This window comes from Amblyomma americanum, chromosome 1 (genome assembly GCF_052857255.1).
Source record: "Amblyomma americanum isolate KBUSLIRL-KWMA chromosome 1, ASM5285725v1, whole genome shotgun sequence".
In the NCBI taxonomy this organism is placed as follows: domain Eukaryota; kingdom Metazoa; phylum Arthropoda; class Arachnida; order Ixodida; family Ixodidae; genus Amblyomma; species Amblyomma americanum.
This window is the reverse complement of record NC_135497.1, coordinates 413,766,269-413,786,811: the sequence shown is the minus strand read 5'-3', so window position 1 is coordinate 413,786,811 and position 20,543 is coordinate 413,766,269. Positions and strand designations below refer to the sequence as shown.

Below are 20,543 nucleotides of genomic sequence, written 5' to 3'. Positions count from 1 at the left end.
AATGTGATAAAGAAGGCCCTTAAATTTATGGGGAACTTTTCTCTTTGTGCACTGTGTTGCAGCAGACATATGGTTTGGTAAAACATGCAAAAAGCAGCCTCAGAACTGCCTTAGCACCGAAAGGACGACACGCATGGAAGGAGCTGCTTAGCATTCGATGATTTATTTCTTGATGATGGTTGCGCTGCCTTGAATTCATCTTGTGAGCCTGCATAGGACATAAGATTTGATAAGTAAATTCAGTTGCTGGGTACACACAATAACTATTGCTATAGCACATGTACTAGTGCTAATAAAGTCAAACCACATTATAACGAGCACAGATTTAGTGAGCTGACCGATAAAACGAAGACCACAGGAGAGCATCCTGGTCATCAAAACAGCCCACATCACCAGCCCATACGTCAAAGGTGCAAGTGATATGCTGGCCCGCCTATTTCTTCAGCAAGGAATACAGATTCGTCACATATTGCTAACCCTTAAGCGCTTCATGCCTTACTCGAAACACCATGCACCAAAGGAACGACCATCCGGCATCGTCTACAAAAAACCCTGTGCTGACTCTCCTGCCAGCTACATCGGCAAAACAGAGGATTTTCCTCAAAGGCTTCATCGGCATAGCAACCATGTTTGGAGCTATGACTGAGAGCAAATTGCAAAACACTTTTTGAAACGTAAATCACCAGCATATGTGCCTGATCTGCACTACATCACAAAGCCTGCCCCTCGCTGCCCCATGATGAGGCACTGTTCACACAACTCATCTCACAGGGCAGTCGCCCCTCTCTGGGGACAGGATTGGTCTTTTGGGGACATAGACACTGACTCAAGTGACTCGCACGATGAACCCCCAAACATAGTTCGCAAGTAGGTTAAAAAGCAGCACGTCCCTTCTTCGAAATCCAGTCAGTCCTGAAGGAGCAGAAACGTCGGTTGCTCAAAAAAAGAAATCACTTGAGCTGCTCCAGAAATCAATACTGCGAGTGCTTCGAAGCCCAAAATACCTTTCCATTTTGCATTATTTAAAGCACACAGAAATGAACTTGCTTGCATACCCCCAGGCAAAACATTACATTCCAACAAGATGCATACTTAAATTCACCCTAGTGGTTTCTAAAATGGGTTGAGGAACACCCCCGCCACCCCGTATCTTGGTATTCACTCCTTTCTGCCTCGCATAGAAGCAATCAAAAGGGGTATGCGGTGCACAGGTCTTCAAAAAGATGGATAAAGCCAATTAAGATTGGGTTGTACAGTAAAAGTTGGCTACAAGTAGTCGCAGTATATCCAGCTCCAATATTAAGTGCGTAAAGAAAAGGCGGTGGATGAGGTATGCATTGGCATAGATGCTTGAGGAACCCCACAGAGCACTCCAAGGACATAATAAAGGTTGGAAACTGCCAAAACCAGACAACACGAGAGGAAACCAGGATAGAGCACCGGTTGTACTTGACGAGAACCACTGGAGCTCTGGAGGCCAAGGGGTTCTGCAGAAGCCAGTTGGAGAACCCTTGGTATGAACCGTACCTCATTAGCGCCGCAGATCACCACACTTTTGTGCAAGTATCGCACAAGCTGCTTGTGGCGTTTTCCAAGCTCCTCCTCGGTGCACCCTTTCTCCTTGAGGAAGTGAGCAAAGGCAGCTAAACAGAAAAAAATAAACGAAGTAAATGACAAACCTCAATGCTGAAGACACATTCCGGCCTATGTGCATAATATTAATGGCAGCATTTAGCCTCTTTCTATATTTAGTAACAATAGTGGCTGCATCACAACAGAAAATGAACAGGTTTATATTTCGCACTTATACTGACCAGAAATGTATGTGAAACAAAAGTGCTAAATTGTGATAAATTTGTTACACTCTAATAGGCCACAAAATTGAGCTTTAATATATAATGTTATGTACACCAGTGAACAAATGAAAAGCGAACACAATATCATGTAAATTTTAACTAATAGAAAAATTTTATAGACGAGGTCAAATAAAAATTCTACGCATCACTTTATACCACACAAGTAGGAATAAAGTGCACTATTATCTCATCAATTTTGATTGAAATCTTATCGTTTCGCTGCTCAGGTCTCAGCACTCCTGCTTGTCATTGACACTGATTGTACTTTCGTGCTGCATGTTTTATGTCTAGAATGTTCGTAATCCTACAGCTGCGGAACAAAAACAACGATAATCATAACAGACTGCTGCATCTACTCACAGGACATTCCAACCAACTTCATAAGTGAAAGAGGCGGATGCAGCATCGTCTTGCCCTTTGCAATATCTTTATTGCTCTGCTTCCCAAAGACGCTGCGTTTTGCAAGCACCTCTACATTCCACAAAGCAACAGCGAGGCGCTTGCAAAATGCAGCGTCTGTGGTCTGCATCATCAGTGCCGCCCACACCTCTGCACTCACGTGGACACCATTCCCGAGCTGCACCTGCAAATGGTTCAAATTACACCAAAAATGAAAAGGGCAAAATAAACATTTGGTCAAACACCACTGGTACTTAGTTTGATGTAATTTTAGAGAAGCCACAAGTACTGTTGAATGCTATAAAATATCCAAAATTACAGGCTTAGATTGCTCGTATAGCTTCATTTAAAATACTCAACAATCCACATTACATTCACCTTGCTAATGCTCTTGAGGGAGTTGAAACGAGGCCAGAGGATTAAAATGCTTGAGTTATTCGCAAGGTAAATTTTTTTTAAAAATCATAGTTAGATCTACCTTACCTCAATCTGTCATCACACTATCTATCAAAAATATTCCACATTTCGTCAGGAAGCATAACTTTGAGCACTAGCTACACTCATATCATACTGGATTACAAAAACAATTCAAACCTTCATGCCCCCACATCAATACCACAACATTTTCAAATGTAATTCTTTCTGAAGTGTTGGCTACGCACCTTGCTCAATTACTGCTGCCCCCACCCGCAGGCAAAATCAAGGCAGCTAGGCAAGGCTCTTAAATTTATAAAAAGCATTACTACAACTGCTCTTCACGCTTCCATACATACACAGGCACCCTATACAGAACATACCTCCCCTTGCCTCCACGCCCTCAACCTACACCAGAAGGGACAAATCATCCACATGCCCAACTCACCAGCTAGAAAGTGGTCAAACTCCCATGCCTCAAATGCACCTATCTCATTTAGATGCATACCCCACCCACAGCAGCCATTTTTCTTCACTTACCCTATGGCCACCACTCACAAAGCATGCCCCTACATACTCCCCCCCCCTACCACCCACACCCTAGAACCCCCAAAAAGTAACAGAGGCTGACGCACACTCGCCGTACACCCAAACCCACACTCAAAGTCCCTCTGTACACTTCATACTACTAATAGATTGGTTGCAGATGCCACATTCACGCCACTGGCTTGCCTATACTAATCTGCACCGAGTGCTGGGTTACCACAGAACTTACAGCCCACAAGGCAGTACAAACAAAAGTGACATACACAGCACTGAACTATCAACCTTTAATCAAAGTAAGACAAAGGAAGAAACATCGCACACCAATTGTGCAGGTTTATGGTTTATAGGGTTTTAACGTCCCAAAGCGATTTAGGCTATATGGAACGCTGTAGTGGACAGCTCCAGGAAATTTTGACCACCTTGGGTTTTTCAATGCGCACTGACATTGCACAGTACACAAGCCTCTAGTATTTCACCTGCATAAACATGCGACAGCCGCAACTGGGATCAAATCGAATTCTTTCGGGTCAGCAGCCGAGCATGATAAGCACTAAGCCACCACAACGGCTCAATTGTGCATGTAACAAAGCATCTCATGAGCAAGGAAAGATGCTGTGCACACAAAATTTACAAGCAAGCAAAACGGATAACAAGACTGCAACAAAAAGGCCTCATGATTGCAAGAAAAACCTGTAAAAAAAAACAAAAACTAAGTTCTTTTACGTGAACGGCCAGTGAAGGTTTGCTGAGAAGATTGACTGGCTTTTTAAATAAGGTATACACTTATAGATGCTCAAACTCATGTTGCCATCTATATTTAAAGAACACAGAGGTATATATAAAACAAGGAAGATCTTTTAAAAGTTGCACAGTGCACTGCTAGATGCAAGGACTGGGAGTTCGAAAGGGACGATTAGTGCCCTTCAAGTGCTTGGCTTATGGTTTATGGGGGTTTAGCGTCCCAAAGTGACTCAGGCTATGAGGGACTCCATTGTGAAGGGCTCCGGAAATTTCGACTACCTGGTGTTCATTAACGTCCACTGACATCGCACAGTACATGGGCCTTCAAACCACTAGTTCAACACCATAACATACTGTGCGTGCAAGGTGAGCAATCAAAACAATGTTCCTTGTTTTAAGAATAATGTGCTGCCAAAGCATCGCGTGCAACATGAGCACTTCAAAGCGTATCATATCTAAAAGGCAAGTCAACCTTGCTTTAGCAAAGCTTTACCGGCTCTTCAGGCAAAGAATTAAGCTTTTTTTTACAGGTGCCTATTGGAATCATGAGGCCTTTCGCAATCTTCATTGTTTTGCCAGCCTGCAACACTGTTGCTAGCCTGTTTTGCTGTATTGCTAGCCTGCACATGCACTGTCATTTGCTTATCAGGTGCCTTGTGACATGCACAATTCACATGATTTGTTCCTCTGCATTACCTTGATTAAAGTTCAGTCAAGAGTTCAGTGCTGTGTTTGTCACTTCCTTCATCTAGTCTTGTGCCCTGTCAGATCTTCATATGAATTCGTACCAACTAGCCCACCTTGCCATTCACCATTACCATGCAAGAATATGGTCAACTGATTTTTCGGACTGTAAGAACATCAAAAATGTCCGAAAAATCAAATTTCACTGAAACAAATCACTGATTGCAAATATGCCGTAGAAAGCAGTCACTTGTTTTCTGCACATTCTCAACGTCCTCACGACCAAATTTTGTTTCGTGTCATGTGTACAGATGGCGGGTGGTGACAGCCTTCACAAGCTTGAGGTTTGTTCGATTCGCCTGCACTCCCTGCACCAGTTTTGTAAAGTTCCGCGGCGGTGCCGCGAGCGTGCCACGCCAGTTCCAGCAGTTCAAGTGAAGCTTGGCACTGGCTGCTTCCGAAATGAATAGTCGAGTGCAGGCCTGGTCGTTCGCTAGCCTTGGTGACGCCGCCAAATTGCAGCCAGCAGCGTGGTATCCGTATCAACGGCCGCCAACATCGCGAACCGCATGAAGAATTTTCTAACAGCACATTGCAATGAAGTGTTGCCCTGAATCAGCCTCGATGCAGCCTCGCAGCAGCAAAACGCACGTGTGTTGTTTTACTGAACACGACTGTGGTGTGCGCGCGCCGACTTTCATGTTAAGCGATTGTTGCAACAACGTACATCATGCTGCATGCAGGTGTTTACTTTTTAGTTAACATAACCGGCCTCGAGTACTAATTTAACTTTATTAGTACAAAGGAAAGATGCCAGTAGCGGGTCCGTCAAGAGAAGCAAGGTGCCGGCATGGGCCGCCATCCCCACCTCCGTCGCCACCTTCTCGTGTGGCCAATCACGTTCCATAAATCGGCGGGCCCATGTGAGGCACTGTTCACATCCACGAGTGGAATAATTTGAGTATCTCCGCCGTATATCACAAAGCGCTAGCAGTCGTCTGCTTCCATGGGGGTTGCGGCTGCACCATTTTGGCACCGACCTCTGAAGAGGTGCACAGTTTTCCTGAACTGTCCTGAGCTAGACCTGCAGGTCTACACTTTTTTGAAACGAATGGCGTCGTACAGACAGTGCCATCTTGTTGCACCGCTGAAATGAATGGCGAAGTGCAGCACCGTGAGAACTAGTTCACGTAGTGCAGGCGAATCGAACTGACCTTTGGCCTGGCTGTGCTGCCTGTCGTGGGCATGTCGCTGACAAACACATAGGTAGAAACAGTCTAGACACGAAAGCAAACATGCCACTGCGCAAACTGCGGGGCACCCACAGTACAAAGGCCCCGGAACAAGTACGAAAATATGGTGAAATGATAAAAACCAACAAACAGCCAAAGCAAGCGCACAATCGGATTTTGCCATCATAATTAGATCTAGTGATTATAGCCAAACTCAGCACCATATCCAATGATATGCACTCTGCAGTGGTTTGCATATAATGACAGGAGTCTTGCCTGTAATTGAAACTAAGTTGTTTACAGGTTTAGCAAGAAAAGTCAGGTTTGCGGTGTTTTTCCGTGGGTGCACTGACCTCGCTTTGAAATGCACCATCGTTTTCTTCCGAACTCGCAGCCACCGTGAAGCTATACGCTTCCGATTAGCTTCCCTGCTACCGCTTCCTGCATTCGGAACGAAAAGCTAGGCACACATGAGTTCCACAAACTCTGACTACTGTTCAAGTTTGTGCGACGGGCGACGTTCAAAAGCACTATGAATTCAAAAACATGCTGGCACAATGTGCTGACTCGCAGAATTTCAGTCTCACAATTTATAAGACTTCCTTTAAGTTTTAATTTCATTTTATTTCATCAAGTTCTCAGTCTCTCCTGCAGTTTAAATTAATGAGGTTTTGCCGTACAAATTGTATGACAGTTTGGGCATTGGCAGAGAGTAAGAAAGGTCAGAAAATTGGGCAGTCAGTTGTGGTGCATCCGAAATTTCAGGTGCTCTTATATATTGGCTTTATGGTCCATGTCCTGGTGCTGCGAAACAGTGCAAATAATGAAGCATGTCTGAAAAATCATGAGTCCGAGCTTTTGGTCAACTGTACTACATGCACCAAAATTCGTGCTTAGCTGATCAACCCCCTCTCCTGCTATATGCAACAAAAGTTCGGGGGTTGACTTATGTTTATTATACTTATACATGGGAGTATGTGGCAAACAGCAAATATGCACACTAACCTGACCATCTTCACCCGGGGTACCGAAGCCGATTCCCACTACAAGTACTCCAAGAGCTGGGGAAAAGAGTGGTTGATTCAATTAATGCTTTATACCAGGTATTTTACAGCAACCAAACAAGCAAACAGTACAAGCCCCATACATGAAAGTCATCAACAGTCCTCTCATGGCCGCTCCTCCGTATTATGCTTACTTGTGTTGCTTTTATGATGCCAGCAATTTATAACTCTGATCGCCAATTCTGAATGGTTTAAGACAAGATTTCTTGTTCCTTAACAAGATCCGTTCTTAATATGTATCCTGCCTTGGTACCTTTCCATGGGATTACATGGCTAAAACTAATATTCACCTTCCTTTGTTAAAGCGATACACTACCTTTCAAATAGGGTACATTGGAGTGCTCCTTTTTACTGCCTCCTTTCCAAATCTAGGCAACATCTCACCATTGTCAGTAACCCACACCCTGCCTCACAGCTCAAAAATTCTACAGTGCACTAAGTGCACTATGTAAAGTCTCATTCAGGATCTTGTAATCACATTATTTTTGCATCTGTATGAAAAGATTTCATAACTCTCTGAATATTCCCACCTGCAAATCTAAGTTTTTTCTTGCTACTCCTAGCATGCATATACCACAGCTTCCTCCCACCTGCCAAGTTCCTTGCAGCCTTTGTATTAAAAATACTTAACAGTACACAATACATCATTTCTGACGTAAAATAATTCCTGATTTAGCATCTTTGCAGGCCTTTCTGACCACATCGTCATAGTTAATAGTTTTCAGTGCCAAGCTTTTCACAACTTATGCAGTCAGACGCGCTTAAAACTGCCATAGTTACATGGAATACCCATTTACTGAGAGGTGCACTCAAGGCTATTCTGAGCTTATCTCTTTACCTTGTGTAGCTACATGCTCCGAGCATTCTAAAGACACTTCAAATTACTGTCCTGTGCAGCCGATTTCCCTATTATAAAAAATCCAGCACTAAAACTTTACATGAGTGCCAATGAAGGCCACAGGGCTACAAGGAAAATTAGAGCAAGCTGAGCAAAAGCATCTCAAGTGGAAGGAGAAAGCCTGCTGCCCGCAGAGAGAGGCAGCATTAACAACAAGACTACTGCCGCTAAATGCTACATGCAGGATTCAGCTACTGAAACCGAGAATTCATTCAGGCACTCAAGGTGATCTGTACCTGGCGCATCATCCAATACAAATGATATGAAAACGTACTTTTAGAAACAAGAGCAGCAGGCTTTTTTGTTGCAGCCCTTCCTAGCTGTTGGGCTGAAAAACAAACAAACAAAAGTACACCCATGAGAACTTTAGAAGCAGCGACAGTCTGAGGTCTAGCTCATTGTCTACGTTTGCAGAACCTGTAAAACAATTCAGGGGGCCCAAGACTGCTCATATGCTGAAGGCGAAAACATTAGTGTGTCATCGTGAGCCGTTCAACCTTAACACATGTTGCGCACTGAGAAATGAAACAGAGGTGTACCTTCCAACTGATTAGACAAACACTAAATCCACAAACGTCGAAGTGATTTACTGTACGACGTGTAAGTGCACACACTCACTAAAGCTGCTGGATTTTCTTGTGATGGGGGTTTTAAAATGTGTTCATGATTCTCAAACCCTGGTGAAATGCATCAAACATGGGGCCAATAACTTGGCTTGCAATGCATTTGTGGCCGTACACAATAAAGCTTCTGTGGATCCTTTGTTCAGAATTAGTTCATACAACATGCACACAAACATGTGTTGGCAAAACAATAGTCAAAGGGCTTACCATCTGCAGGGGTGCCTACAACCATCGCTGGGTTGACCAGCAGATCTGAGGCCGCTGAAATTCCACAGCTTGCCATGGGTGTGGCTGTGGCCACTGTATGAAAAGGAATGATTGAGTAGCACTTATTGTAGCAAGATACCAAGGAAAGATTACCGCTGATCCAAAAGTCGCCTAACACAAACACCTGTTCCCACACATGTGCAAATAAATGATCCCCCCACCTACACACCGAACTACCGTATTTACACAATTGTAAGTCAACCTATTTTGTAGCGATAACCACATAACGGTAGCTTTTAGAGCCTTCAGGGTGGCGGCAGCACGTGACCGTGGCGGCGCCTCCACAATCACCTGGCTGGTTACGTGATGCGGAGCAGCTGCTGGCGGCACCGTGGCTGATGACGTGGTGTGAAGCAGCTGCTGCTGTCAGCGGCGCGACGCACCGGTGAAATCAAGCTGAAACAGCTTTGCGAATGTTCCGGGTCAAGGGGGCCGAAGATGAAGAAGGAACACTCGGCAAAACGGAGCGGCGAAAGACTGACTTTCCAATTCAACTGAGCAAGTTCCACTCGGCCAGCTGTAGCTATCGCGTCACTCAAGGTTTAACCAGAGCTAAACCACAGCCAATTTTTTTTTATTTGAAAATCTAAAGTGGGGGGGGGGGGGGTCGGCTTAGAATCAAAACCAAAGCATGACACCATAAATAAAGGCGACAAACAAGATAATAGGGATACTACAGCATGGTTTAATTTTTGCTGCGCTGCTCCATCGCATTCCTCTTGATGCTGGCCTAGAGCAGCTGCTATGTCAATGCGTAGAACTGGCACCCCGTCTTTGTGCACGGCAGTAGGTGGCGGCTGTTGATAAGCAGCAAACCAGGACACCCCTCTCCACATGTGGCTGCAGATAGCGGAGGCAGCACAATGCGCTATCGCGTTCTACTATTAAAGGAAAAGCTCAAACATCCTCCAAGTTTTTCTTCTTTTAAACTGTGCACTCAATGCTCAAGGGAGTGTTGACAGTTGGAAGGGCCACTGTTCCAATAGTGGCGGCACCGCCACTCGGAACGACAGCGGTGCCGGGGAGCGTCGGTAGCTAACGGAAAAGCCGACGCCGCTCACGTGTAGTTTCTCTTTCGTTCTCATGCATCTAATGACTGCCGCCCACGTTTCACAAGTTTATAATGCAGTATTTCGTCGATCACTATTTGTGCTCTGAGTCCGATAAGCGTCCAGTGCTCGTTCGCGGCTGCATTCAAGATGACTGTCATTCTTTACGCCTAAGAAATGAATAAATACGCGCGAGGCCGCGCGTTCGACATCTCGGAACGGGCGATACAGGTGTGGCGGGAGCATCGAGGCAAAATTTTCAGCTCTTCCACTAACATCATGGTGTGGTTGTTAGCGAAATGCGTGATTTTTCTAGACGTTAGAACAACGTGCTGTGGGACCGCAGCAGCAATCACGACGGCAGTGCTAGTGAGGACGATGGCACAAGTGTGGACGAGTAGTACAGTAACTAATACATTTTTGTTTTGGAATGTGCCCATGCGCGGCAGCCGACAGCAGCCGGATAGATAGTAAAAGCGAAGCTTAAGCGACCTCAGTATTCTTGCTGACATGCAATCGAAGGGGGTCGACATACATTCCAGTTGACTTACAATCGTATAAATACAGGAATTGCCAGCAAGAAAAAAAAGAATAATCCACTAACTTTTCCTTGATATAGCAAAAGTGCGTTAAGCCTTGTGCGACTCACTCCACTCAATATACACATTTATTTACTTGTTTATACAAAATACCCCTAAATGCCCTCAATTTGAGGGTATTACATGGGAGGGTGGCACAGGCAAGTAATCAAAATAAATAAATTATCCAAGAATTCAAGGAACTACAAACAAAAACAGATAAAAGCATATGGATCCTTGGAATAAAAATAAAAAACGACATAATGAAACATTAAAACATAAATAGCAAGAAACAGAAACATTAACAGAGTAAATTTAATAGAAGTTATACAATTATATCCACAACGGCATGAAAATAAAACAACGAGAAATATCAATAACAGAAATAAAAGAGAAAAACCTAACGCACTGGTAAGTTAACAATGTACTAAAAGATGTTACGCAGAAGTAGTTGCAGATATTAGTTTATAACATTTCTCCAGATCAGTGGTGGTAGCAACATCTGAAGGAAGAGCGTTCCTTTTGGTTATAGTGCGTGGAATGAATGAATGAATGTGCATGGTTAGATGTACGGCATGACAAGCGTTTAACTTTAAACGGATGGTCACGGCGGTCAAAAATGGAGGAAGGCAAAGAAAAAAAGTTATTATGAAGCGTTGAGTGATGATCAGTTTATGAAAAAGAGATAAGCGTGCAACTTTACGACGGAGATAAAGATCTTGCAGATCAGCGCGTTTCTTCAAGGCTGTGATGCTGGAATGACGTGAATAGTCAGAGTAGATGAAACAAGCTGCGCGATTCTGCAATGATTCGATGTTATTTATTAAATATGCTTGAAGAGAGTCCCAAATAGCCGAAGCATATTCAATTTTAGGTCGAATAAGAGTGGTGTAAGCACGTAATCGGAAGTGAGAGGGAGCATGCTTTAAGTTGTGTTTTAAGAGGCCTAGTGACCGATTAGCAGATGCAAGAATAAGGTTAATGTGGTGTCTGAATGAACGTGAAGACCGAGGTATTTATATCTGATTACCAACTCGTCTGGAGTTTTATTTAAAGAATACGCTGTTTGAAATCGATACATTCGGTAAGTAGAAGACACAAATTTTATTTTGAAAAGGTTAAGTTGCATAAGTCAAGTAGAGCACCACGCTGTTACTGTCTCGAGGTCGGATTGTAAGGCTAGGCAGTCTTCGTTAGTATAAATTTTGCGATAAATTACACAATCGTCGGCAAAAAGCAGTTGGGTAGAAATGGAGTTAGGTAAATCGTTATTAAATATTAAAAACATCAAGGGGCCATGCACTCTTCCTTGTGGGACGCCAGAATGTACTTGGCTGAGAGACGAATTATGGCTATTGGCACTGGTAAACTGAAACCTGGAACAAAAAAAAATCTTTAACCCATGCAATAACAAGAGGGTGAATATTAAGAAGTGTTAATTTGGTTAATAACCAGTTATGAGGTACCCTGTCGAAAGCTTTGGAAAAATCAAGAAATATGGAGACTACTTGAATTCCAGCATCAACAGATGAATGAAGTTCGTGGATGGAACCAGCAAGTTGCGTTTTGCACGAGTACCCTTTACGGAAGCCATGTTGGTATTTAAAGATGATGTTGTGGTGTTCAAAAAAGTTAAAAACATGCGAATGAATCACGTGTTCTGTGAGTTTAGAATTCGTGCTAGTTAATGAAATTGGTCGATAATTGTGTGGTAAAGAACGATCACCGGACTTGAAAATAGCCACAACCTTAGCTAGGCACCAGTCATGTGGAGCCAAACCAGTTGAAAGGGATTGAGAAAAAATAGCGGACAAGATCCGATGGATATCTTCAGATGAGTTCTTGAGTACAGTCGCCGACCGATTTTTCGGACTCGAAGGGACCCGAAAAATGGTCCGAATAATCGAACAGTCCGAAATATCCGTGAAGTACAAAAAACTCACTTTATAGAGATGAAATCGGCTTTAAAATGTCACTAATTTTACGTTGCCGAAAATTTCTCTTGCTGGCGACGATTTGCGCCTGTATTTGCGCCAAAGTTGTGCTTTCACTGTACACGCTAGACAGCAAGGTCACCGCAATCAGTTGGAATACTTCCCACGCTTCTTTGACGGGCCCGGCGGGACCATGTTATCCACAACACAAGTGTGCACCACACAGCTTGTCAAACACGCAAAGATAAGGCACTTTTCGTTAAAAGCGGCGGAACCACCGGACGCAATCATAAAACGGCAAACGAATGTAACTTCGTGATGACTGAGCGCCACTCAGTCGACGCGGTCAGAGAAACCCAAGTGACGAAACGGCAAATGGCGAACGTGAGACCCGCCGCGGTGGCTCAGTAGTTAGGGCGCTCGACTACTGATCAGGAGTACCCGGGTTGGAACCAAACCACAGTGGCCGCGTTTCGATGGAGGCACAACGCAAAGGCGCCGAAAGTATGTCAAGCCAATCCAACTGCAGCGCAAATCCACCTCAATCCAAGATGGCGCCTTTTGCGCCGGCGAAAAGCCGATAAGATGGCCGATTTCGTCCTGCAGGCGATTGAAATTAGTCCGAAAAATTGAACTTTCGGACTTTTGAAGTCCGAAATATCCATCGCAAATATGTATGCGCTTCTGTGGGGTGACTGATAGTGGGTGCCTCATCGAGGTCTGAAATATCCTCCTACAAGTCCGAATTATTGGAGTCCGAATTACCCGTCGGCTATTGTATTTTCTTAATAAAACCAAGGTGATCAGACGCTGACAGTCGTTTTAAGTTTCCTTAGTAAAGATAAGATACTAGTCTCACTAATAACTATTTCAGACATTAAGGTAATAGAATGATTCGTAGTAGCAGGGACTGAATAAACTTCTTCTCGAGTAAAGACTGAAGTGAATGCGTAGTTAAGAGCTTGTGCGCATTCAGCCACAGGAAAACTGCCTCCTTCAGCATTGGTAAGTTATATCAGGATGATTCGGAGGGTTGATCGTCTGCCAGAACTTACGAGGGTTATTCTTTAACATTGATGGTATATCGTGGGTGAAGAAATGGCAACGAACAGATTTAAGCGCCGTATGATAATCTTTATCACACTTTTATGTTTATCGCACAGTGCTCAACTGAGCTTCCACTGTCACTCCGTCTAACACACCTTCATTCAGTGCACATGCTACATATGTGTCATGGCACACAACAATCAAATAGGCTCACCGTTTGCAAGACTACTGACAGCTGTAGCAGGGACAGCCGGCAAGTTTGATGCTGCTGTCTGCTGGCAGCTCATCGTGAGTGTGGCTGTGGCTGTTGGGTAAGGAAGAGGCATCAGAAGGGCACCTGCATTAACACAAAGCCACGGAGAGCTTGGCACTGAATAGTCACCTTAATTAAATGCCCCAAACTTCCTTACACACGCAGCTGATTCCTACCTTTCTACTCTTACACACCGCTAACTGCAAGCAAGCCTGACTTAACAACAGGCTGTTAATGGTCCAATGTTTAAGGGAATCACCCAAGGTGGCGTAGATTTGTAATAAGGTAGTAATTAGCATCAACCCAAACACAGCCATATGGCAAGAATGGAAAGCTATACAGCATTTTTTGAAACCCTGTAGCTGAAGAAAAATTCAGCCCTGGCCCCAGGTTTAAACCTGGACCACGAAGAATTTTTCTTCAACTACGAAGAGTCTGTGGAAGCCGTATAGCTCTGATTTGCAGCCATACGGCACTGTATGCTAATGAGCAAGTACAGTATGTTAAATTCGGTGCCAACCACTGTGCTTAGAAATTTCCAACCAGGCTTCCAGTGCTGCAAAAGCATCATGCAGTGCACGTATTAAACAGAAGGGCTAAGCACAAATGTGGCAGCATACGGCAGTTAAGTAGGCTCACCATGTGCAGGTGTGTCCCAAGCCATGGCTTCATTCATCACCAGGCTCGTCTCCACTGGCAGGTGGCAGCTCACTATATTAGTGGCAGCGTCAACTAATTGAACAGAAACATATTTGCAGGGGGTGAGAGTAGCTCTTGCAAGGTCTGTAGCCACGAAAGCTGCTCACAACTTTGCAAGGCATGTGCTATGACCTTTTAATATATGTTCTTTGACAGGCCACTGTCAGACGTTGCCAAAAATCAAAAATCTTCGGAAGTGAGAATGATCTCTTTTTCTGCAACTCCAGGGCTGCAGAGCCACTGCTTCAGCAGGCACAAAAAGGAAACCTCCAGAGCATGAGCAGAACACATGTGGCTATCAGAGATATCCTTCGTGTGACAAGCAATAAAAGTGGTCACCGCCGCCACAGGTTCAATTAAAGATCATTTAAAGTCACCCTAAAGGGAAATACTAAGACTAGACTAATCAATTTATGTCTTGCATACATCTGTTCTTGTGCAAATATGTACATCAAGCCTCACGTACTTAACATGAGTACATACCAGGTGTTACAGGCAAGACAAAGTAATTTTCAAAAATAGGCTCTTTGGGTTAAAAATATGGCTTTTGCGGCATGGTATTCCCTGCGTTGGAGGACACCAGAGAATTTTAACAAATCATTTTATGTAGTAGGCTGGTTAACTAATTTTTAATAATCAACTTTCAACTATTACAGTTAGGCACTTAGTTGCAATTAGAGGATTGTAGCCGGTCATTAGTAATAGCCACATCAGCTTTCAGAATTTCAAAAACATGGTCGCGCTCAGTGTTCTCGCTCGACAAAATTTGGCTTCTTTGACTAGTTACGTGCACTGTAAAGGTTGCTTTGCCTGCATGCTTTCAAAAGCGCATGTATTTTGGAAAAATGTAGCCAAATTTTGTCGAGCCACTGCTTCGAGGGTAACCGCGTTTTTGAAAATCTAAAAGCTGCTATGGCTATTAGTAACCACCGGCTACAAATCTCTAATTATAACTAGGCGCCTAACTCTAATAGTTAAAAAGTTGAGTATTAAAATTTAGTTAACCAGCTTACTACTTAAAACAATTAACTGGTTTTCTGTTGCCCTCCAACAATGGTAATACTATGCTGCAAAATTCATATTTTTAATCCAAAAAGCCTATTTTTAAATTACTTAGTCTTCCATGTAACACCTGTTATATGATCATGCACTCAGGTTCCTGCTGGATATAGCTGGTGAAGCCAAGTCAAAGGAGGTTTCCTTTCCGTGCTGCAGCCGCGTACTTTCTCGACCTTCGGCAGATAAAGCGCCGTTTATGCACTGGATGGCATCTTGCGATCGTGACACTGTCCCCGCGTGAGGCAGCTGTCATCTGCAGTGCTTTTTGAAATCATACACATATCAATGTTTCATTTCCTCTCATGTTGCATAACCTTGTTTGGTAGAAGATGAGCAACGGATTTATGTGAAACACTAATACACAAGTCTGGACCTCAAGGAATACACGACCCAATCCAGCAGGCAATGATGCACATTCAAGATTTCATCAAGGTACGGAAATTGAACTCTGCTGCAAGGCATGCACTCTTCAGACATAATATTAGAAATAAGACTTGCAGACTGTTTGCGGACATTGTGAATGCATCGACTTTGTGGTCAAGGCAGACGCGGCAACAAATTCGCGAAGTAGCACAGCACCAACTCCTAACACGCCTTGTCTACAGTCTCAGTATGCTATTTCTCCATTGACAGAATGCACACAAGAAATCATGCCAGCAACTGAGGGCCGTTTCAGGCTGCGCCAAACTCGACACCGTACTGGCTGTCACTTGAAGGCCACTGTCACACACAGCAACACCAGTGGCATGAGCTCTCGGAAGCATGCCTGCATGAAGCATGTCGTGCCTTACAAATTAAGGCACGACAACTACAGAATTCCCAATTATAATAGAGAGAGACGGGCTAGTTGGTGACTATTAATAGAGTGCATCTTGAAACCGTGGAAAAAAAGACAAGGGACGAGGAAGAAACCAGCTATGGAACCCAGATGCTTTCATATTTAATCCCCAGTGTTCTCAACAAACATAGACATGCAATAGAAATTAAGAAATGTGTCTCCCAGAAATCTTTCAAACAAAATGCTAAAGCTTATCTCCTTAGTTGTCTGAATGATTAAAACACAGCGCATACAAAAAGTTTTAGGTGGCTGTTGTTGTTATCTGTGAAATTTTTATATCACATTATTTCTTCTCAGTATTAATATTTCTTTGCAAAAAAGTGCACTTCGTTCTTTCCTTTGTAGAACAGTCCGTTCTGTATATAACAATATGTACGATGTCCGATTCCTTTGCTGCATGCTAGCAACTGGGTGCATGGGCCCCGCCAGGGAGAGCATATCTGCCTTTTGCCCCTGTATCCTAGACCTTGTCATCTGAATAAATGCATATCCACCCACCCACCCACCCACCCACCCACACACCTATCCATCCATCCATCCATCCATCCATCCATCCATCTCGCGCTCAGTAGGGCTCAAAACGGTTTAGTTTGGTTTATAGGTGTTTAACGTCCCAAAGCGACTCAGCTATGAGGGAAGCAATAGTGAAGGGTTCCGGAAAATTCGACCACCTGGGGTTCTTTAACGTGCACTTACATTCCACAGTACACGGGCCTCTAGAACTTCACTTCCATCGAAATTCGACCGTCGCAGCCGAGATCGAACCCGCGTCTTTCGGGCCAGCAGAGTCGCAACATGCATTTGAGCAAGGAAACTTTCGCTAAAAGCACCTCAGTTGGTGGTGAAGTCACGGAGCATCTGCTCAAAAAGGGCATTCTTTTCTTTTTTCTTACCTTTGCAACAGAACTTCCAGCCTTCGGAAGCGGCATCTCCGACTAGCCAGAGATTTCTCATGAATTCTTGTACTCGAGACGACGTAATAAGAGCATTTCTGATTGACATGCTATGTCATTTGAGGGGCCACTCAAATCGGGTAATATTTCATTAGCAATTCTCCCAGCAAAGCAGCAACCTTGACGTGCAAGAAAACATTGGTAATGTTCACAAAAAGATAATCAATCAGGCTAGCATGTCTTATAAAGGATCATTCCGCCCATATGACACACACATGTGGCAACACACGGCAGTCGAGGAGGCTCACCGTGCGCAGGCGTGCCCAGGGCCACTGCTTGCTCAGGCACCATGCTCGTTTCGCTTGGTCGGTGGAAGCTTGCAATGGCGGGGGCAGGGGCAGTGTCCACTGATTGACCAGAAACATTTATGTGAAGGGGTGAGAGTAGCTTCTGCACGGGCCTGGAGCCACCAAAAGTGCTCACCACCTTGCTAGTCACTTGGTATGACATAATCTTAATATTTCCTCTTTGACAAGCCATTGTTCTGGTGCCAAATGTTACCAACCTCCCTTAGACATCAAGAGGTGAGAATAACCTCAATTTTTCTGCAAGTCTATAGGCTATAGGACCAAAACAAAGATCACTTAAGCATAAATACCAACAGTACACTTTTCGTTACACCTGGAAAATTTGTGAATGAATGGCCTCAGCAGCCAAAAGAGCAAGGACTTCAGCTACGCCTAAGCTGATGTTTGTACGTCATATCATGTTCTAATTCGTACTTGTAATACATGAAACATAAATAAAGGAAAACAACACAAAATGAACAGGAGGGGGACACAGCAAGATTACACTTCATCATATGCATATTTAGTTGTTCGTGCCATTTATGCTTAATGTCTTGAAAGCATGAATTTGGATTGGATATGAAGGCCTCTGCTGCACAAGTGCATCCCTGCCAGTCTTGACATTTTCACACAAATTAAAGTGCAGCTTTGCTCCATAATGACAAAGGTGTTCACAGGAAGCAAAACATTTTGAGGAAATATAGGATTGAACACTCTAGGCTCCTAGGATCTAAGAAGCAATAACGAAGAATTGCACACCATGCAGCAGCAGCGGTGAACACAAAATAAGCAATGCTGCAACACTGCCTTTTTCTAACACAGAACAACTGACAAGTGCAATGCACGTTTTGTTGAGTAAGCTAAGCTTCAGAAGGCTAAGTTCATTAGACCAAGTTTACTTCAGACTTGGCTCATTGCGTGTTCAAGCAGATGGGTTAAAGGACTGCACACATTACTGAAAAGCAGTCGTCTTACCGAGTAATGCTTCGTTTCCCTGCGAATCTCGCAGCACATCAAAATTGGCCTCCTCAGCGACAGGTACCACTTCTGCTAACAGAAGAACAGAATTATTGCAGGGTTACCACTGCATACAGTCAAGCAGCAAAAGGTGCAAATTAAGTTGCTTCTGCCACTGGTAAAGTGGTTGAAGCTTTTGTTCTTATTGCCACATCATTTGGGGGGCATCTGCTACATGCAGATGCAGAGCAAGCTAGTAGGCTCTCTGGAGGTGATGCTATTGTTTGTTGTTAAGAGTGGTAGTGAAGCTCGAGAAGTAAATCTGCAGACTGAACATGAAGTTGTTGCAGCCACTGTTCTTCATTTTAAAACCATAGTGGTATGTTCTATCTATCTTGAACCACATATAACACTAACACTTGAGGATGTGGTTGCACTTTTAAAACAACTACCAGAGCCATATCTTTTGGTTGGAGATTTTAATGCTCCTTCGTCATTTTGGGGAATTGAACAAATTGACAGCAGAGGTCACATTTTAAAATATGTTATACAATGCAATAATGTCTGTCTACTGAATCCAAAAAAGTCCACGTACTGCTCCCCATGTATTGGAAAAACTAGCCCCTTAGATTTATCTTTTAGTTCACCATCAGTTTTTACAGATTTTAAATGGGATATCCTGGACAACGTTTATGCAAGTAGCCATTTGCCGGTAATTATCAGCATACCATCCTCACTTTTAATCATCCCAAGCAAACCTCACTGTTGCCAGCTACACTTATCCGACTGGTCACTCTTTCAAGAAAAGGCCAGCCTGGATAAAATATTTTACTATAACCTTGGCGTCGACGAACTCAAAGAAATATTCACAACCAGTATCATAGCTGCTGCGCGCCTAGCAATTCCTCAGTCTTCGGTGGTGTAAGACAAAACCACAAGGTTTGGTATACACAAGAATGTAGAGAAGCAAAGAAGGAACAAAATAAAGCCTGAAGAATTTTTCAACAATACCCAACACAGGAAAACCTTATCAATTTTAAAAAGGCGAGAGCAAGATCACGGCACATACGTCACAATGCTGACAAAACTTCCTGGAAGAACTATACCATGTGTTACAGGGAAGACCAATTTTCAAAAATAGGCTTTTTGGGGTAAAAATATGGCTTTTTCAGCATAGCTTACCAGTGTTGGCGGAGACCAGAAAACCAGCGAATTGTTTCAAGTAGTTAAGCTGATTAACAATTTATAATTATTACCTTTTTAACTATTACAGTTAAGCACCTACTTGCAATCAGAGATTTGCAGCCGGTAGATCGTAATAGACATTATAATTTAGAAAACGCAATTTCCCTTGACGCTGTGGCTCGACAAAATTTGGATTTTTTGACCATGTTTTCGAAAGCGCATGTAATTTGGCACGATGTAGCCAAGCTTTGTATTAGTTCCTTCTCTTAATGCAAACACACAAACCTTGCGTTTGGCGCATGATGGCCTTAGTTGCCTATGTTTCATTAAACCCAACACAACACAACATTTGGGTAGCATACACATTTTGTGCATACTGTGTTACCTTAGAATTTACACACTGGTTTGCAAGTAATAAATATATAACAAACAATCCCCTTGAAAGCCATGCTAATGAGCTAATTTATAAAGCACAACCATGAAGATGTTTATGCAAACAACTGGCAAATGATAGTTCAAAAAAAAACATAAATTAACATACCAGCTCAGAATATTCTGATCAGCATCGCTTCCTGAAGCTGCCTGTTCAGTTTGACGACTGAGTCCATTTCCAGCTTCTGGCGCCGAAGTTTGTCCTCAAGAGATTTAACTTTGGCTTCCAGAAGCTGGACTTTGTCTTGCATGTGCTGGGCGTCGAGGGCAGGTTTCGGGAAGAGGAGCTCTTCCTCTACCGCTGGGTGGGCCAGACCAATGGCCTGCTTGTCTGCCTTTGCATAAACCACAATCAGCCACATTTGATTTTTCACTCAATATAGAAACAGGAAATCGCAGTGTGCAGTGCATATTAGAATACCACGAAACATCACCTGAAATGTCTTTACGGAAGTCAAGCAGGTGCCTTTAGAGATCAACGTCCCTTTCAACTACAGAGCATATCTCGTGCAGGTTAACACATGAAGGAAAGAAAGCTTATGAAAGGC

At 43.5% G+C, this 20,543-nt stretch overlaps 1 protein-coding gene across 1 annotated transcript; it reads right to left on the bottom strand.

Annotated features, from left to right (window-relative positions):
• Positions 1 to 765: 765 nt before the first annotated feature.
• On the bottom strand, positions 766 to 18,534 carry LOC144124451 (uncharacterized). Its single transcript, XM_077657119.1, has 12 exons — positions 18,397 to 18,534; positions 17,383 to 17,481; positions 14,225 to 14,317; positions 13,547 to 13,669; positions 8,665 to 8,757; positions 8,109 to 8,162; positions 6,878 to 6,933; positions 5,855 to 5,917; positions 3,053 to 3,077; positions 2,416 to 2,439; positions 1,528 to 1,643; positions 766 to 786 (listed from the first exon to the last, which is right to left on the bottom strand). Exons 2-12 carry the CDS (start codon positions 17,423 to 17,425, stop codon positions 766 to 768), a joined length of 711 nt encoding a protein of 236 aa, XP_077513245.1. The 5' UTR covers positions 17,426 to 17,481; positions 18,397 to 18,534.
• Between the last annotated feature and the right edge of the window lie 2,009 nt (positions 18,535 to 20,543).

What these genes read in the sequence shown, in the direction of transcription:
- LOC144124451 (XM_077657119.1), bottom strand. Translation starts at nt 17,425, where the DNA reads ATGGTGCCTGAGCAAGCAGTGGCCCTGGGCACGCCTGCGCACG. An exon ending in TGCTGCTCTTGTTTCTAAAA is followed by an intron (nt 6,934 to 8,108) that starts GTACGTTTTCAT and finishes TCTTTTCCCCAG; the next exon opens with CTCTTGGAGTACTTGTAGTG. An exon ending in CCCCGGGTGAAGATGGTCAG is followed by an intron (nt 5,918 to 6,877) that starts GTTAGTGTGCAT and finishes TTTCGTGTCTAG; the next exon opens with ACTGTTTCTACCTATGTGTT.